This window comes from Notolabrus celidotus, chromosome 1 (genome assembly GCF_009762535.1).
Source record: "Notolabrus celidotus isolate fNotCel1 chromosome 1, fNotCel1.pri, whole genome shotgun sequence".
Taxonomy (NCBI): domain Eukaryota; kingdom Metazoa; phylum Chordata; class Actinopteri; order Labriformes; family Labridae; genus Notolabrus; species Notolabrus celidotus.
In genome coordinates this window covers 9,910,115-9,927,176 of record NC_048272.1, presented here as the reverse complement: position 1 = coordinate 9,927,176, position 17,062 = coordinate 9,910,115, and the positions used below count along the sequence as shown (strand labels likewise).

Here is a 17,062-nt window from a genome sequence, read left to right as displayed (position 1 = left end):
CAACTGATGAGTCATCAAGGGAACAGAACTTCAGCTTTCTTATTTTACTGACAGCACTTAGCTCAGCACGGGTCAACTCCACTCAGGCTGCTCCTTGACAAGTTAGTATAAATTTCAAGTGACTGAATATTAAGCATATTAGACTGTGTGAGTCACTGAAGCGTGACTGCAGAAAGTATTATTTTACTGAGACATTTATGCTCATTTAAAGTCCTCAAAGCTTTTGTCTGGATGAATTTAAATAAGACATCTGTGTCGACACAATGTTCAGAATCCCAAACAGGTAAGACAGGAGGAGCTGGAGTACATGTCACTACAACAAAGAAGCATTTTATAAGGATCTGTTTGTTCATGTTGATTTATATGGCTATTCAAAATAATCAATCCATTAGGCTGTTTTTAAATACAATTCTCTCTTCTATTTTTTGTAATTAAAAGTAACATCAGTGATTCTAATAACATCAACAGGATTGTTCACTTGTACTGGCCTCAAGTCAAGAAAAAGAATAATTTCACTTATCAAGGCAGGAATTAAACATTACATTTATCTATGGCAGTATCTTTCCTTGAGATTATATCACTTAATATCTCTCTTTCAGTATCAGACCTGTAAGATTTTTTACCCTTGTGGCTGCAATGCTTGGCTTTTATTACACAATGTCAAGCCATTGTTGTGAATGTGTAATAATATACTTAGACCATAAACTAGCAATTACTTTGGCTTATGCAGTAATTATTTAGAGGAGGTATTGTAATTCAGTTAAGAGGAGTATCTCTGTTGAAGTCAGTCGACAGTAGCCGCGGCCAACACTGAAATATATAACAACTTATTAACTCCTCTAAGCACATAAGCCCTCTCTGTATTCTGTAGCTTAAGTGGGCTCAGCCATGGTCCCTCCATATCATTGTGGTGAGGATCCTTGTGACTTTGGCTTCTCTCTTTGGTGCAATTCTCAAAGATTACAGGGGCGAATTAAAGCCGGTTCTTTGTGTCTTTTTGTGCAGGTATATCCAAGGTGCATCATCTCCAAAGGACATGGTCATCATTGTAGATGTGTGAGTATCTCACTCCTCTGTGTCTCTCACTGCCTCCTGTTTCAGCATTTCCTCCTGGCTGGAGTGGGAAGGGCGCTAGTGCCACCTGTTGGACTGAGGAAAGCCTCAACTGAGAGGAAGCAAGATCATTTACTTGGCTTGATTTGAGACCACTTGGCATTTTATTTGCATGCCTAAATATGAGTGGATTTTGTTCTGAGATAAAACAGTTACTTGGGTCACTCAGGATTTTTTTGGGAAAAAAAGAAGCTGAGGATTCAGATTTGTTTTTTTGCTAATGGGGCTTTCGTATGTCCTTTCTGCAGGAGTGGAAGTGTGAGTGGACTCACTCTCAAGCTGATGAAAACCTCCGTGAACGAGATGCTAGACACTCTGTCAGATGACGACTACGTGAATGTGGCCAGGGTGAGTAAAAACCTGCAAATCAGGATTTGCAGTCACGGATACAAATCACTCCTGAAAGCAACAATGAAACAAATATTTGTCGTATACATTAAGCAGGTAGTAATATAGCAGTGAGTCACTGCTCATACTAATCCCAGCTGTTTGCTTGCAGTAGAAAACCTGCATTCCCCTCATTATTTGCTTTTCCTCCACCGCCGTTGTCCATACACAGGATTGGGCCATTTTCCAGCTTTCTCTCCGTCTCTCTGCTGATTACCAAGCTTTCTATTAGGACCAGTGTGCAGAGAAATATTAACTTTATCCTATATTGCAGGACAGATAACACACATACGCACTCACATAAACTCACATAAACACATCCACAGGCTCGGTGTGGTGGCTCTGTTTGGAGACTTCCCTCGGTAATCCTTCATAATCCATTGCTTTTAGCCACTGTATGCCTCTAAATCCCCGCTCTAGGAGCAAGGAATGAGCATGGTAATCTGGGTGGGAACGCATCTGATTTTCACCCTTAATAAAAAAGTGAGGGTTAACAAAAGCTGCCGCAGAATTATTTGCAAACGGGGAAAATTAATAAGCAAAAATTAACTGAAAATAATCAAACTGTTATTTCAAGCCTGCATCACACTGATATATGTCAAACAGTGGCCTCTTCTCCTACATGTAGAAATAATTAGCTCTGATTCCACAGGCTTTGTTTCACATGATGACCACATTTCCAGAAGCTGTGCGATAGATGTAGTATTTCCAATGTCTTAAGACACAAGAGCTGTGCTACTGAAAAGTGACAAACATTCTACATTAGCTCTGATTACGTAGGTGCATTTGATTTCTTTGTTAGTCTATTTAAATAAGACACAAAACCAGCGCATGAAAAATGTCAGCTTTCTCACGCATAATGTTTGACATCAATCTTGCTGTTGAAATGTCAGTAGGTTTTTGAAGTTGACCTTCAAGAAGAAATCTGCTAGAAACCTGCTATTACAGACATTGAGCTTAATGTTATAATCACTCATAGACTCTACACACAAGTAGAGAAATGCACACTGATACACCACACACTGACCTGCACACACAGGCACACAGTTTTAGACTAATGTGCTGGATGAGATGAGACAGGTGATATTACCTTGGCTGGGTTTCTGTCAGTGGTTTGCACTGGCTTTTAGGTGCACCTGTTCTTTGTATGGAAAGTTATAATTACCTGTGTTTAGTGCCAGCCAGGGAGTAGCAGGGCAGCTTACATCTCCACACACCCACGTCTGCCTCCTGCTTCACACTTATGATACAGAGAGGACACAGCATTACAGCCCCATATTCAGAAAAGACAGTATTCATAAACCTCATGTGTGTCTTTGTATTTTCTCTTCTAGTTCAATGAAAAGGCTGATGCAGTTGTTCCGTGCTTCCGGACTTTGGTTCAAGCCAACGTTCGTAACAAGAAGATCTTCAAGGAGGCTGTGATGCATATGCAAGCCAAGGGAACCACAGATTACAAGTCTGGCTTCACATTCGCCTTTGAACAGCTTCTCAATGTAAGAGCCAACAAGCTTTTCAGGGATGGGTAAAGCAGGGAGAATGTTTTTTTGTTGTGTGTAGCTGAGGAGCTGTGTGCCTGAAAAAAGGCTCCAGTAACATCCTGGAACCATGTTCTGTAGCTCCAGCATGTTATTATACATCCAGTCAGGGTCACCGTCTAATCTACTTAATAAAAGAGAATTAAAAGTGATAAAACAGAGCTGACGGTTTCTGGTCCAGGTTGGTATGAGACATTTCCAGGGTTCTGTCATTGTGGTAGATGGGTCTGATAATAACTGCTGTTGTGTTTGAGTCACGCTTACGTCTGCAGCAGCCGGCGCAGTAGTGACGTCTGTCAGCAGCAGGCGTCCACGTGCTCCCAACACAGGTGCTGCCTCAGCTCCGTATGCTGCTGTGTATTTTAAGAGGCTGCCACCCTAATGGGCTCTGATGGGTTGATTGATGAGCGCAGCCCAGAGGAGATCAGCCACAGACACTTTATATTCCTCTGGTGGGCTCGGAGGCATCGAGCCAAGTGCCAGCTGCCCCCCTCCCAGCATCCCCCCCTCCCTCTTCCTCCTCCTACCTTCCCTTGCCAGCAGAATGAGAAATAAAAAGGCCCTTTTAATCGCTGTCTGTGGCCATGATTGGTGACAGAAGCACAATAAAAATATGTAATTGTAGCAATATTATTTATCTTTATTAGAATCTTGTCAGATTGACATGCCGCTGGCTTGCATATCAATGGCAGCTGCTGTGCAGGCAGGGGGGCGAGGAGGAGGGGGATGTTTGAAAGCTGAATGCTAAAAACTTGATGCCTGGCTAAGAGTGTATTGTGCTGGAATGCTTTTGAAAGTGTTTCTGACAAAATCAAATTTAACGCTTGACTAATGATCTTTACTACAAATGAGTTCTTAAAATTCTTGCAATGTGAGGAAGCCTATATAAGCTCCACAATTTATAAATGTTCAATGAAAAGTAATGAATAACATCTTAGATGAGTTTATTGCAACAAAATGTGAGGCGCTGACATACTTAAAGATGTGGATAATGACTATTATTGGTTCCTCTTAATAGAGGGATTGCCTGGGTAAATCCCTGTTTTACTCTTATAACACAATGTATCAGATGACTGCTCTTAAACATAATATCAATGAATGTGGTGTATCCTGCAACAGGCATTTTCCAAGCCATCAGTATGAAATTGAAATCATGACCACAAATGTAATGGCACAAACATTCAAACATTAAGCACAATGGTTTTTTAATGATTTTAAAGGAAAGTCGTGGCAAATTTCAACAAGTGAAGAATTACATCATTAGGAGAAGACTTTACTTAACAATGGTGTTGTGTAGGTAAAGAAATTATAAAGTTCAGTGTATGAGACACTTGTAATACCTTTTTTGTCATCTTAAAAGTGGGCTATGTCTATCATCCCAGTGTGACCAGTGAAAATGCTGCCTCATTTTATTAATGTATCCCCTTGTGTCCTTCACTCGCGCTGTTTACTTGCATCTTAACTCCTTCTGCAAGTAAAGAGACACAAGGGAGACACATAGAGGCAGAGGAGGCATATTTACCAAATGAGAAATCATCCTTTCCCTGCATCAGATGCTGATGACAAGTGGTACAAACATCCAGGGAACCCCTTATTTAAAATAAAAAAAACCTTTGAAAATCTTTTTAGTTGGTTTCACACACAAACAGATACCTTAGTCATAAGAAAGTTCACATTTGTTCATTGAGATATGAAAATTATTAAACACGACTGATAATTTGTGTTATTATTTATGGTTGTTAATTTTAACAGTTTAATCTTCATATAAAGTCTTCTAATGTATGAACAGACCAGTTTTTTGTAGTATGATTCCTATGGCTCTTTATTTACTTGCATTAATGTGATCAGCACAATAAAACACAGCTGAGCTGTGTCAGTTTATATTCACATTATTGTTAAATAAAGTGAAAACAAAAAACAAACTTGTACTTTATACAATGCCACCACATTGTGTGATTAGAACAGCTGGTATATAGCTTTAATGTGCATCAAAATATTGTGGAGTGTTAGCATTTTTTAAATCATTCCTTATATCAGCACGCTGTGAGAGTAACATTTATAAAGGATATATAAATAATGATCTTCCCAGAGGTGCAGCACCAATCATGTTGGGTTTTTGGTCAAAAGACCAGTGTTCCGCTAGAAGCCTCCTCTCTCCTCGATCATCGTTTCCTCCAGGCACATTAAAAGGAAGATCCTTCATCATGGCGGAGAGGAGGCTATTTCATGGTCAGCTGAGGCGAGAGAACCCTCAGATGCGCAAATTCAGAATTGAGTCGCATTAATAGTGAGGTGAACCAGTCTAATAGTACCATGTGGTAATGTGCTACTTGGCTGTACCACGCCTGTAGCTAACAAGATGGCCAAAACAAATAGTAATAGAAAGAGCAGTAAAGTTACAACCTAACTGGGATTTGTAGACTTTGCTGAACTCAGCAGAGGTCTTCAAAAGAGACAGTTGAGACCTTTAAATGTCAGGGGGTTCCGAGTAACAAACAGCTTATACCTCTGTAGCTTAAATTTGGATACGATTGTTGATGAAAGTTTTAAGCATTACAGTGTATATCTAGTCAACATTGAATTAAACACAACACAAATTGGATATGAGTTGATTTTGATGAAAAACTGTACTTTGATGAAATCCTCTCCTCAAGAATACTTTTTTTTTTTTGCTCAGGTGCATTATATGGATTAAGGCACCTCTACAAACCTCCACAGTTTCATCTTCTTAGTCAAAAATCAGAGCTTTAACAAATGCATTAAATCTAATATTATATTAGACCCATTAAGATATCAGTGCAACATTAAGATATGTAGTATGTAATATTTGTGTTTTGTAACATTCCCCTTTTCTTACTTGACATTTTACCACAGCACCACGCTGCTTCAAGTGATGTTCTGGAACAATCACTTTCCCTTTATATTCATGGGTAATGTCTCTCCTTCTCTCTCTCTCTCTCTCTCTCTCTCTCTCTTTCTTTCGTGCTTTCCTCTCCTCCCTCCTCGCTCTTCATGTGCCACAGGAGAGCAGTGCCCCAAGGGCCAACTGCAATAAGATGATAATGATGTTTACAGATGGCGGGGAGGATCGTGCACAGGATATCTTTGAGAAGTACAACTGGCCCAACAAAACGGTGAGTCTGTCCCCATCAGGCTATTATCTATGGCATCTGCCCGCTCTGCCAGTCTGAGAGATCATGCATGTCCAGAAACTGTCTATCCCATCCCGTCTCCCACCAAATTCTGATGACAGTTTCTCATTATTGCACAGGCAGACGTGTTCCAGACATGCCAAACACTCCAATCTGTGCACACAACTCCAATCTTTCCTCACTTCCATTTTGGTTGTTTTGATTCCGGATTTTTCTTCTTGTGATTCATCTCTTTGGCCTTTCTTCAACTCTCTCCCTCCCCCTCTCTGTCTTTGCCTGTTTCCCTTTCTTTCCATCTCCTTCCATCTCTTTTGTTGTGTTGCTTCCAGTGTTAACAGCTCTGACCTGCTGACTAATTAGCCACTTCATCTCCAGAGCACATAAAATAACAGCCAATACACGCTCAGTTTGTGTCTTTGTTCCAGTCTTGCCTCCACTCCAGCCCCTCCTGTCCCACATTTCACAGCCCCACTGATATTTATTGTGATAGCCATTACTACCCAGCTCCCTCGTGACGGCTGCTGTCATAAAGGCATAATCTGCAATTTGACAGCTCTCTTCCTGCACTCATGTGAGAGACAGTGGTGTGAGTTGACTAGAAGGCCGGTCTAACCATGCTCAAGATTTTTCTCATGTCATCAAGAGGGAAGTTTCCATCATACTCTTTATTTCTATTTATCATCTCTGCAGGAAGTTTATTTCACTCTAGCTCCAACTTCATTTGATATGTATTTTTATCCCCTCTCTCTTCACTTGTCTCTTTCCCCATCCAGGTCCGTGTGTTCACCTTCTCTGTTGGCCAGCATAATTATGATGTCACTCCTTTGCAGTGGATAGCCTGTGCCAATAAAGGTAAGTGGATGATGTGCTTTCTGGCAAAGTGAATATATAAAAACTACGTGTGCTGGCGGTGGCTCTGGAGGAAGAGTGTATTGTACATTAATTTATGGATTGGTGGGTTTGATCAAGACATTACATAAAAGGGAACAGAGCTAACTTGCCATTGCACATTTATTGAGCAAATATTAATACAGAAAAATGTACTCACTGTATCAAACATGACCATGGCAAGAGATGTTAACCCATTATTTAATTTATTACAATGTTACAATGTTACAATGTCATTTAGCCCACACTTTTATCCAAAGCGACATACATACAAAAACAAGAACAACTCAAGCAAAGATCTAGAAAAGAGGAAACAAGATCAGTAAGAGTAACAAAGTGCTTCAAGTCCATTTGGATGCAGGTACTGCCAAGCAGTGCAAAGGCAATGCACAAAAGTAAATACGTTTGTTTTTTGTAAAACAAGGAACATCTACAATGAAGATACTAAACAATTTAAGACCTTCCATTATCATCATCAGCAATTAACTTGTCATCACCACAATAATTACCAAAGTACCAAGTGCTGGGTCACTCAAGAGCTGAACACAGATTCCCTGAGTAAAGCAGGACAGTGAGAGTCAACTGTAGCTGCAAGACACGATCTGCCACTGGGGACAACAGTGGAGAATAGTCTAGCTAAGTACAGAATATTAAGTTGTATTTAACTTTTATTTAACTAGGAGGGAAAATTCATTGAGATTAAAAATCTCTCTTTCAAGAGATTGAAGTTTACGACAAACAATGCACAACCATACACACAATAAAATACAAGATACATATCTCTGATACATTCAAGCAGAGCATCTACACCCAGATGTGTCTGCTTCCTGGTGGTTCACATACCATGTTCACACTGAGAGGCAATTTGACAGAGGTTGGGTTCTATCTGGTTCTTCCTGTTGACTGCTTGAATATGGTTGTAGCCTCAGTGATTCACCCATTGGTTTCTGAAGAGGTGTTATGACGCCCAAATATAGCGGTCGCCAAATTAGAAATGCTGACTCCAACTAACCTCTGGCTAAGCTAGAAACAGGCACAGATGAAGAGTTTAGGCTGTAGCGTTGCTGGCTTGCAAACAGCTGCAACACCCTTTATAATGCATAATTATCACAGACTGTTTAAAATATGAACGTAGTATCCGTGACGTCACCCATCTGTTTCTGAAGAGCTGTTTTGAGGCCAGTCGTCAGCGGCAGCCCTAGTGCTGCTGTCGAGCAATTGTGACGTAAAGAGGCAGGCTTTGAGCCTCCTAGCCAAAAGCTACAGTGTTCCCGCAGTCAGCTGTGCCTCTCATTGGAGGACTCGTAATCTCAATATCTTCGAAATTGCCGCGTTAGAAAAAAATTCACCCCCCGTACAGTGTGAGCCGATCAAGAAATGAGCTATCCAGCCTACACTGTAAAGATCAGCTGTTTTGAATTGATGTGTATGTGGTCTCTGGTACTTCCTGAGCCAGCCTCAAGCGGATCCTCGATGAACTGCAGCTTTTAGCACTTCCGCATTGGACTCATATTTTTAGACCGGAGGTTGCTTGGTCATTATGCATAACAGTTAGACGTAATATAATCAAAATTAATATGATTTTTTTTTAATGCACTCCTGGTACATATTGCAACTTTAGAGGTTACCGCTTGGTACCAGTACACTACTTAGCTCGAACTATGTAATACAAACTATAAACGTTAACCTTGTAATAACTAGATTTAAACAACTCCCCTCCATTGACTTGTGATGTCCAGATCATGTACTCCATTTCTCTGTGACTTACTTCACTGCAGGGTGTGGTTAGAGGTACAGCATAGTACACATTTGATATCACCAATCAGTGACGCATGCTGTTGTCAGAGGAGAGGAATTAGCTTGAAGCTTTCTATCAAAAGAGTGCAAGCGAAGCACTTTTTTCCGTCTTGATGTTCTAATACTCATTAACTATTTATCTTGTGAATATTATTAAACAAGGTGAACATCAAATCCTGCCTGCAAAGTAAGAAACGCATCATCACTGAGTTTTTCCAGTTGTCTGTCTCACTCTGATATAAAATCGATATTTTATTAATCTAAAGTAGCCACAGTCCCTGAAATAACCTGGCGAGCAGACAGCCCTGCCTGTGACAGACAGCCTGACAGCACACATGATTCAGCCTCTCCTCCTGTCAGCTTCTTTGTCTGCATGAATCTCATCTCCACTCCAGCTCATTTAGTCCTAAACCTAACACAGACTGTTGTTGTTATGCTCAGTTTTCTCTCTCTCTGTTTTGTGGTTGATTTATTAATGTTTCTCTGTGTTCCACTTTATCTAAAGCTGCTCCTTTATGAGGCCCTCAGCTGTCTGTATGAAGCCTAGGCTAACTGCTTCAGTTGATTAGCTTATTGCCAGCGGAGCCGAGTGCTTCAGAAGTATCTCCCCAGAAGTTGTTATTAATTAGCAGGAGGAGTCTGGTAGCAGGATGATTACCATGCCATCTCCCTGTCAGACTGGGGAAAGTCCTGGATTACACCTCTGTGCCAACACGCTCTTTGCTGTTCACGACTGTAGTGATTACCATGGTACTAAAGCCTATGCCAACATAAGACAATAGTGTTGACACAGCAGCCTCAATGGAGCTGTCCTCTCATATCGTCACTACTTATTACTCTTTGGTATCTCGCTCCTACAGAGCCAGCTCCCTGACACTTCCACAGGCTCTAACCCTTCACCTGTGACATACACACATTAGACAAAGAGCAACACACACACACACACACACACACACACACACACACACACACACACACACACACACACACACACACACACACACACTTACACAAACAGAACTAGGCCACTCTGAGATGCTAGCTGTTGTCTCACTTGAGCTTTACTGCCATCTTAAGAAGACAGTAACCTCTCCGTGACTCTGAGGACAATGCAAACATTCCTCTGTGCTCTCAGACAGTGAGACAAAATCCAAAACAGAGGAGAGAGTTATCTTCAAAGAAAAAAGGTGAAACAGGGGATAAAAGCAGCAAATATAACGTGCCGTAATGGTGATGCTAATACTTTGACAAAGTGCTGTTTATAATCCATAACCAGGATGAAATATTCTTTTAATGCACAATGGTCATTCATAATAAAAGAAAAATCCTTGAGCAGCGGAACTGCACCATGAAAAATGGTGTACACGTTTATTTCATACACTAAGATGAGTTTAAAGGTGCTTTAACTAAAATCTCCGGTATGAACCAGATATGAATTTAAGAACAATTTAGTAGAAGTAAATGTGAAATCTTTACTCAATATTGTTATGAAGCATGTACGTAATTTAGATTATTCTCAATCTACATGGCAGCTAATGCTTAGAAAAAGCACTTAAACACAACAGAGTAAAAAAGGCATGATTATTTTTTGCACAGTTGATGTTTTAGAATTCATAGCTTTGACAAATAGCTGCATAAAGTCAGACATTTTTTTGTATTGTTCAAAGCAGACCTGAACGACTTCATAAATCAGAGGATGATATTTGTGAGAGAGACATTATGTAAATGACTTCTCCAAGGAAAATAGGTTATTGATTAAATTCATAATTACCCCTCACACAGCCCACCTCTGTTGTTAACTTGCACGCCACATATTAGATCAACATTACACTCTTATTTTTTACTTACCGGCTTTATTTTCCCCGCCAACACCTCCCACCCAAGCTTTGCCCTACAAGCAAACAGATGCCACCTCTCTGGCACGCTGCCACAAGCACAGGGACAAACTGCAGCTCTGAACAAAACTATGACAAATAGCTGTGCCCTGAATGTGTGTGAACAATAGACTGTGTGTGCAGGGGAAGTGTGTGTATGTGCAAATGAGAAAGAGGAGGCGAATCTCGACACAAACACTGTGGCAAAGTGCATAATGTATCAAAATAATGAGAGTCATCTCAGCCTTTTAACATTCTGGGGATGCTGTCTCCATTTCGCGGCTCTTTGTATAAACACTCATGGCTTTAATAACTCAGGGAGCGGCGCGGTTATTGACCCAGTCGGTCACTCTCCTACATTCCTAATCAGCGGCAGCAGTGCCTGGGGTTCAGCATTCCCAATGAGCCTCCACATTTACATCCTACAGCACGACCATGAGTGTGGAGAGGTCAGTGCCCACGAGCTCTATCATGCCTGCTTGTTCCAGCATCATCACTTTGAGATGATGGCATTACATGTACCTAATAACATGGAAGAGATTAGACTCCAATCTACAAATGGATTGTATTGAGTCCACACAGAGATGGCTTAACTCTGGCAAATGCGGAGAGAATATGACACAAAGCAGCAGCTTTCTGTTACAATAGTGTATTGATTCTCTTCCTCTTAATCTGCAGGTTACTACTTTGAGATTCCATCGATTGGTGCCATCAGAATCAACACACAGGTATGTTGCATGGATCATGTACACACAAAAATGCAATTTCACGAAGAAAACAGCCCAATTCTTCTTTCTTTGTTGCTTTGATTTCAATTATACAGATTTAAGGTTTGCTTTTAAGTTTTCTATAACAAAGGGGACAGAAGAGGACGCAGCTGGATGACTGCAGAAAGGAAGTGACAGTCGGAGATGTAGTAATAACAAAAGCAATGCTGTCTCTTTGAAAGACAAGACCCTTGCATCTCTTTCTAACTCTTTCTTTTGCTTTCTGTTTCAAACCAACACAAACACACAGACACACCTTGGGTTCCTCACACACCCAGGGTCCTGCTACTCCCCATACTTGCTGCAGGCACTACGAGCTCTTTAAGGCCGCTGGGAAAACCTCATTCAAGCCGTAGAAATTGACTCCCTTGCAGGGCGGTGGATGGGCTACTGCAGACCCCTTCCTCTCCTTCTCTCCCCTCCTTTTTCCTCCCCCTACCATGGCCTCAGAATATATACTGTCAGCTGTTCCATTAGCTTTGGCATATTTATATTCTGAGAACTGCCACTTACTCTAATAGGTTTTCTGAAGGTGGGTGACTACAGCTCTCTGTGTGTAGGCCCAGAAGTCACATTATTTAATCATACTCGCCCTTCAATGCCACACATACTCATCACACAGGCTCTCTTGACTAAGACTACAACATCCAATAAACAGATGGACCACTTATGATTAGAAATTTTATAATTCATACCTTCTGGTGTCATGTAATTAAGTCCAACGAGGGAAAAAGTTAAGAGAAACAGCAGAATAATAAGTGTTTCTGTTTATTTGGGATGTATTTGTGTAAGATCTCCAGTCTTAAGATAACGTGTGTGTTAAAATATGTTGTACTGATGAGTTTATTCTCTGTGATAGAGGTAGTTTGGGTATCCCAAGAAAAGATAGCATTTAATCAACATTCAAGAATGCCAGTGGAGTCTCTCTGGCTCTGGTTCTCGTGGACCACATATCTCCAGTTGCTGACTTTTTATATTTCCTAGATTGTTCCAGCCAGGCGGAAAATTTCCCCTATATCCCGTGAAAAGGTCTGGCTGTCATCGTCCTGATGGAATATCTCCCTGTGGCGCGTTAAACCGGACTTTTATTGAGCTAATAATAGAATAGGTTACGCCTGTCAGCACCTCACTGTTCAGGCGATGAAAAACAAACGGTCAGGAGCATAATACTGAAATAGCTGTGTGCTTATAAAGAGCAGAGCCATTGTGTATTGAGGGTAGACACAAGGGTCAGAAACCTGCGATAATATTTCCTTTTTCAGCACAAAACGGAAGGAAATATGTCACCATGTTTGAATGAGCAATATTTAAAAAAAAACAGAGAGCTGCTGCATTCCCTTGATCCTGATTTGATATTTAGATATGTTGTCTGTCTTTATGTTGTACATAAAAGAGACATTTGCAATCATAACACACCAACAACTAGAAAAAACGCACAGATGGAACATGGAGCTTTCTTTCATGTTGGCAGAATTAAACAAAGTGTAATGAGAGATTAATGCAGCTGTCTCCATAATATCACGCTAACACTGAAGCCTCACAAGAGATCATCTCCTTCCCATCAGGGTTTTTGCCCCCCCTTCAGACTCTGCCACGCTTCATGTGTCATGAGGTCAATCACTCAGTAATTTTACCAATTACACTCCATCTCCAAATTGACATGGATCCATAGGTTGTTTACAAAAAAAGACATCTCAGCTGTTGTACGAGGTTTCTCCAGAGAACAAACAAATATAGTGAATATGATGTATTACTAGTAGACTTAACCCCTCACCTCTATCACCACCGCTGTGGGACATTCTCACAGTGCCGGCAATGACAGCACAGCCTCTGGGAGAATGGCCTGTTTGCACGTTGTGCCATTGACACCCCTAATGTGTTTTTAATAGCTCCTTCATAATGATGAAAAACGGCCCTGAGTGTCTCAGGACTGGAGGCTTTATGGCTCGGCAGGACCGTGATGCTGCTGCTGGTGGCCCACTGGTTTATGTGGTAACAGAGTGGGGGCCGGTCAGGGTCTTATAGTTTTATGACAGATGAACGTTGACGGGCTCTTCCAGCCCTCTGCTTTTAATGCCTGTACATGATAACCACTATAAACGTCTGTTTGATTATATGTCTATTGTGTGTGGTCACAGCAGCGTGTGTGGGTCCTTTCATTTTTTGCAGGAGTATCTGGATGTGCTTGGTCGTCCAATGGTGCTGGCTGGGACTAGAGCCAAGCAGGTGCAGTGGACGAACGTGTACCAGGATGCTCTGGTGAGAGAGAACTTAAGATCAGATTTATTTTTATTAGCTGTGACAGCTACATGGATTCTATTTTCCACATGTCTCCTCTAGACTAATACTACTTGTTTACACATTTACTTGGATTCAGCCAATGATTATTATATTAAAGATCAATCTGAGGATGATTTTCCTGATAAAAATATGAATCCTTGGTTCACAAAGTGTCAGAAAAGTTTTTTAGTTTCAGTAGATACTCATGTGTTTGTTTTATTCATTTTTAAACCCGAAGATAGTCAATGAAATATTATGTAAAAAAGAAGAATTGTGAGATCTCTATATTAAATGATCTGAAAAGAACATTTTATTAAATTTTTTGTCTTAAATGCCCCTTTAAAGACTAGCCAAATATTAAAAAATATCACAATTATCTTTTCTTTGAAATGACTATCTCCATCATTTGCTACTTTTGTGTGCCGTATATAAAGAGTTTCAAGATCCATGCTCCATATATGTTGAAATTAAACATAACATTGTTTTTCAAGGACAAGAATGTGTTACCATTTATTTTCAAAAACAGCAAAACCTTTCAGGTAGTTTGGCGTTACACAATTTATTGTCGACAGTTTGTGTCTTGGAGAATCAGTTTAAGTTGATAGTGTTGCAAGATTTGGTTTTATTTATTTGAATATTGAAGCATGCAGTAAAGATGTAATGATCTTGAAATTCAACACAACATGTGTTTACATGACTTCTAACATGTTTGCAAAAAGGGTTTGGGCCTCGTCATCACAGGAACAATGCCTGTCTTCAACCTCACTGTGGATTCTGTGAGCTCTCAGGTAAAACCACCGCTCCTTTGTTCAAGCCTGAAATAGCTCACTGACACAGCAGTACAGCATGACTCATGTCCCAGCCCAACCTTTGTGCTAATAATTACCTCCCTCCATTTTTATGTAACAACATGCTTTTATTATCATATGGCCAAACATCACACACGTATGAGGTTGGTCAGATGGAACAGGAGATGAAGCGGCACAGAGGTTGTTCTAGTTTTATTTAGCGTCTTCCTTTGCTGCTGTTGACCATCATCAGTCATTTGTAATGGCGTCCAGCCAGCTGTGCTCTTCAAGGCAACACCTCCCCCCTGAGGAGACAACACACATCGCATCTGTAGTAACTGTTGTCATTTAGGGAACACAGATGTATCCAGCCTTTAGTCTCCATGACTAAAGTGTTTACTCTGAGCTGATCACACAGGCTTAAAGCAGGTGTGCTGCTGCAAACACACTCAGTTAAAGATATACTTGAAGAGCATGGTACGATCAGATTGTGCAGTGAGCAAAGATGGAGAGTAGTAATCGTACGACAAAGTCATCAGCTTGCTGAGGTTATCTGATTGGAACTGCAAACAATCACCTTGAATGTTTCCTCCTACAGAACCAGCTTATCCTTGGAGTCATGGGAGTAGATGTTGCAATTAACGAAATCAAGAGGAAGACACCGACCTACAGAGTGAGCATATAGTACACGTTATGTCTCTCATGTTGTTTTAAAAATGATTTTTATCAAATCAAATTTCCCTTTCCTCTTTTTTCCATACAGCTTGGAGCCAATGGTTACACCTATGCTATTGACCCTAATGGCTACGTGTTGCTGCATCCCAACCTGCGACCCAAAGTAGGTTCACTCTGACCATCTAACACGTTTACAGGTTCTTTATTTTAAAGCTAAATTTGGATGTTATTTCTGCCAAATGACTATAACCCTCCTCCTACTCCTACTCCTCCTGTTTTCCCTCTGCTTTCTATTTCTGTTCAGATCATTAACTTCAGGGAGCCCGTCACTCTGGACTTTCTAGATGCAGAGCTGGAGGACAGTAACAAGGAGGAGGTAAAAACAGCCTCTCAGGAACATCATCATTACTCTCTTTCAACTGATGTATCTAATATATGTTTCATGTAATCATTCTATTGTCACTTTTATAGAACCGAATGCTTTTTCACACTGCATCATCTCTCCTCATGCCTCTTGTCTCCCTTTTCAGATCCGACGACAGATGATTGATGGCAAATCAGGGCAAAAGAAAATCAGGACGCTCATTAAGTCAGTTGATGAGGCAAGTCATCAATATATGAGGCTCAATCATGATCCAAAGTGGCAACTTCCTGGATGGTTTTGTATTGAATCTGACTCTCTCAGTATGTTCAGGATCTGTTGTTTTCCTCCTGTGACGGTAAGAGGCGTGTGCTGAGGAGCTGAAAGTGTTATAAATCAGTCTATTTGTGGGTTTTTTTCACAGAGGTACATCGACGAGGCCATGCGGACGTACACGTGGACACAAGTGGATGGGACAGATTACAGGTATGTTGGAAAGAAAATACGCACCACCTGGCCTCAGAGCAAAAGATTGCACGCCTTGAGTCTGTGAGTCAAACTTTGATACTTTTCTCTCTTCCAGTCTAAGTAAGAAGCATCAGTTTTACAGTTTGTGATGTTCCTCATCAACCAGCAGCGTTTTTTTAAAACTTGCTGTCATTAGAACACATTAAGAATAGACTTAACTTCTCATTGAATAAAGGCAACTTGCTTGTTTGCCTTCCAAAGTAATTCATCTGAATCACCCAAATTAGAGAGCCATTTTTCTTCTCTCATAAATATCTTCAAAAGTACTCCAAGCACAAATTAATTGCATAGTTTATTCATCTCAAAACTTGGTTGAACATTTGAGGTTGCATCATAATGACATTTCCTCCAGGCAACACTTTGCATATTACAGTTTATTATATTCAATGGTCCTCCAAATGTCTGATACATGTTTTTTATTACATCTGCTGGCAGCATGCCCAGTCCTGGCTGAGTCCATGTGAGCCTTTCTCTCCACAATTCTATTAATATTCAATTCAAAGGGAAATTCAAGTGTAGTTAACAATGCTTCTGACAGACAAATCTGAGTGTACCAAGTCATTCAAAGATCCTATCTGTCATGTATGCTTCACAGAAGAGTTCAAGGCAGAACATGAGGCCTTTCTTTGCTCATAAAAATGTGAGCATTGGATCTTTCTTCAAAGATAAATTATCTTTATGCTGCAGTAGACTGTAGCTGTGGCTCAGTCTGAACCTGATACTGTCACAGCCTGATTCTCTATCTGTTCTAATTAATCCTCTTACTGCAGCATGTTTTAGCTTTGTACGGCAACACAGATTAAAAGATGGAACATGTATTTCTATTTTCTTCCATGTTTAATTCCTGCATTGCTAGAAGAGTAAATATTTGGTTGATGAAAAAAGAAGTAGATCAAACTAAAAAGCCAAATATT

The 17,062-nt window shown here is 40.5% G+C and overlaps 1 protein-coding gene across 1 annotated transcript in view; it reads left to right on the top strand.

Annotated features, from left to right (window-relative positions):
* Positions 1-17,062, top strand: part of cacna2d2a (calcium channel, voltage-dependent, alpha 2/delta subunit 2a) — a 183,476-nt gene that overhangs the window by 147,250 nt on the left and 19,164 nt on the right. The window contains 13 exon segments of the mRNA XM_034673948.1: positions 1,006-1,056; positions 1,362-1,461; positions 2,835-2,996; positions 6,062-6,172; positions 6,964-7,042; positions 11,428-11,477; positions 13,686-13,775; positions 14,516-14,584; positions 15,183-15,257; positions 15,348-15,422; positions 15,564-15,635; positions 15,790-15,861; positions 16,045-16,106. Coding sequence (XP_034529839.1) covers positions 1,006-1,056; positions 1,362-1,461; positions 2,835-2,996; positions 6,062-6,172; positions 6,964-7,042; positions 11,428-11,477; positions 13,686-13,775; positions 14,516-14,584; positions 15,183-15,257; positions 15,348-15,422; positions 15,564-15,635; positions 15,790-15,861; positions 16,045-16,106 — 1,068 coding nt within the window.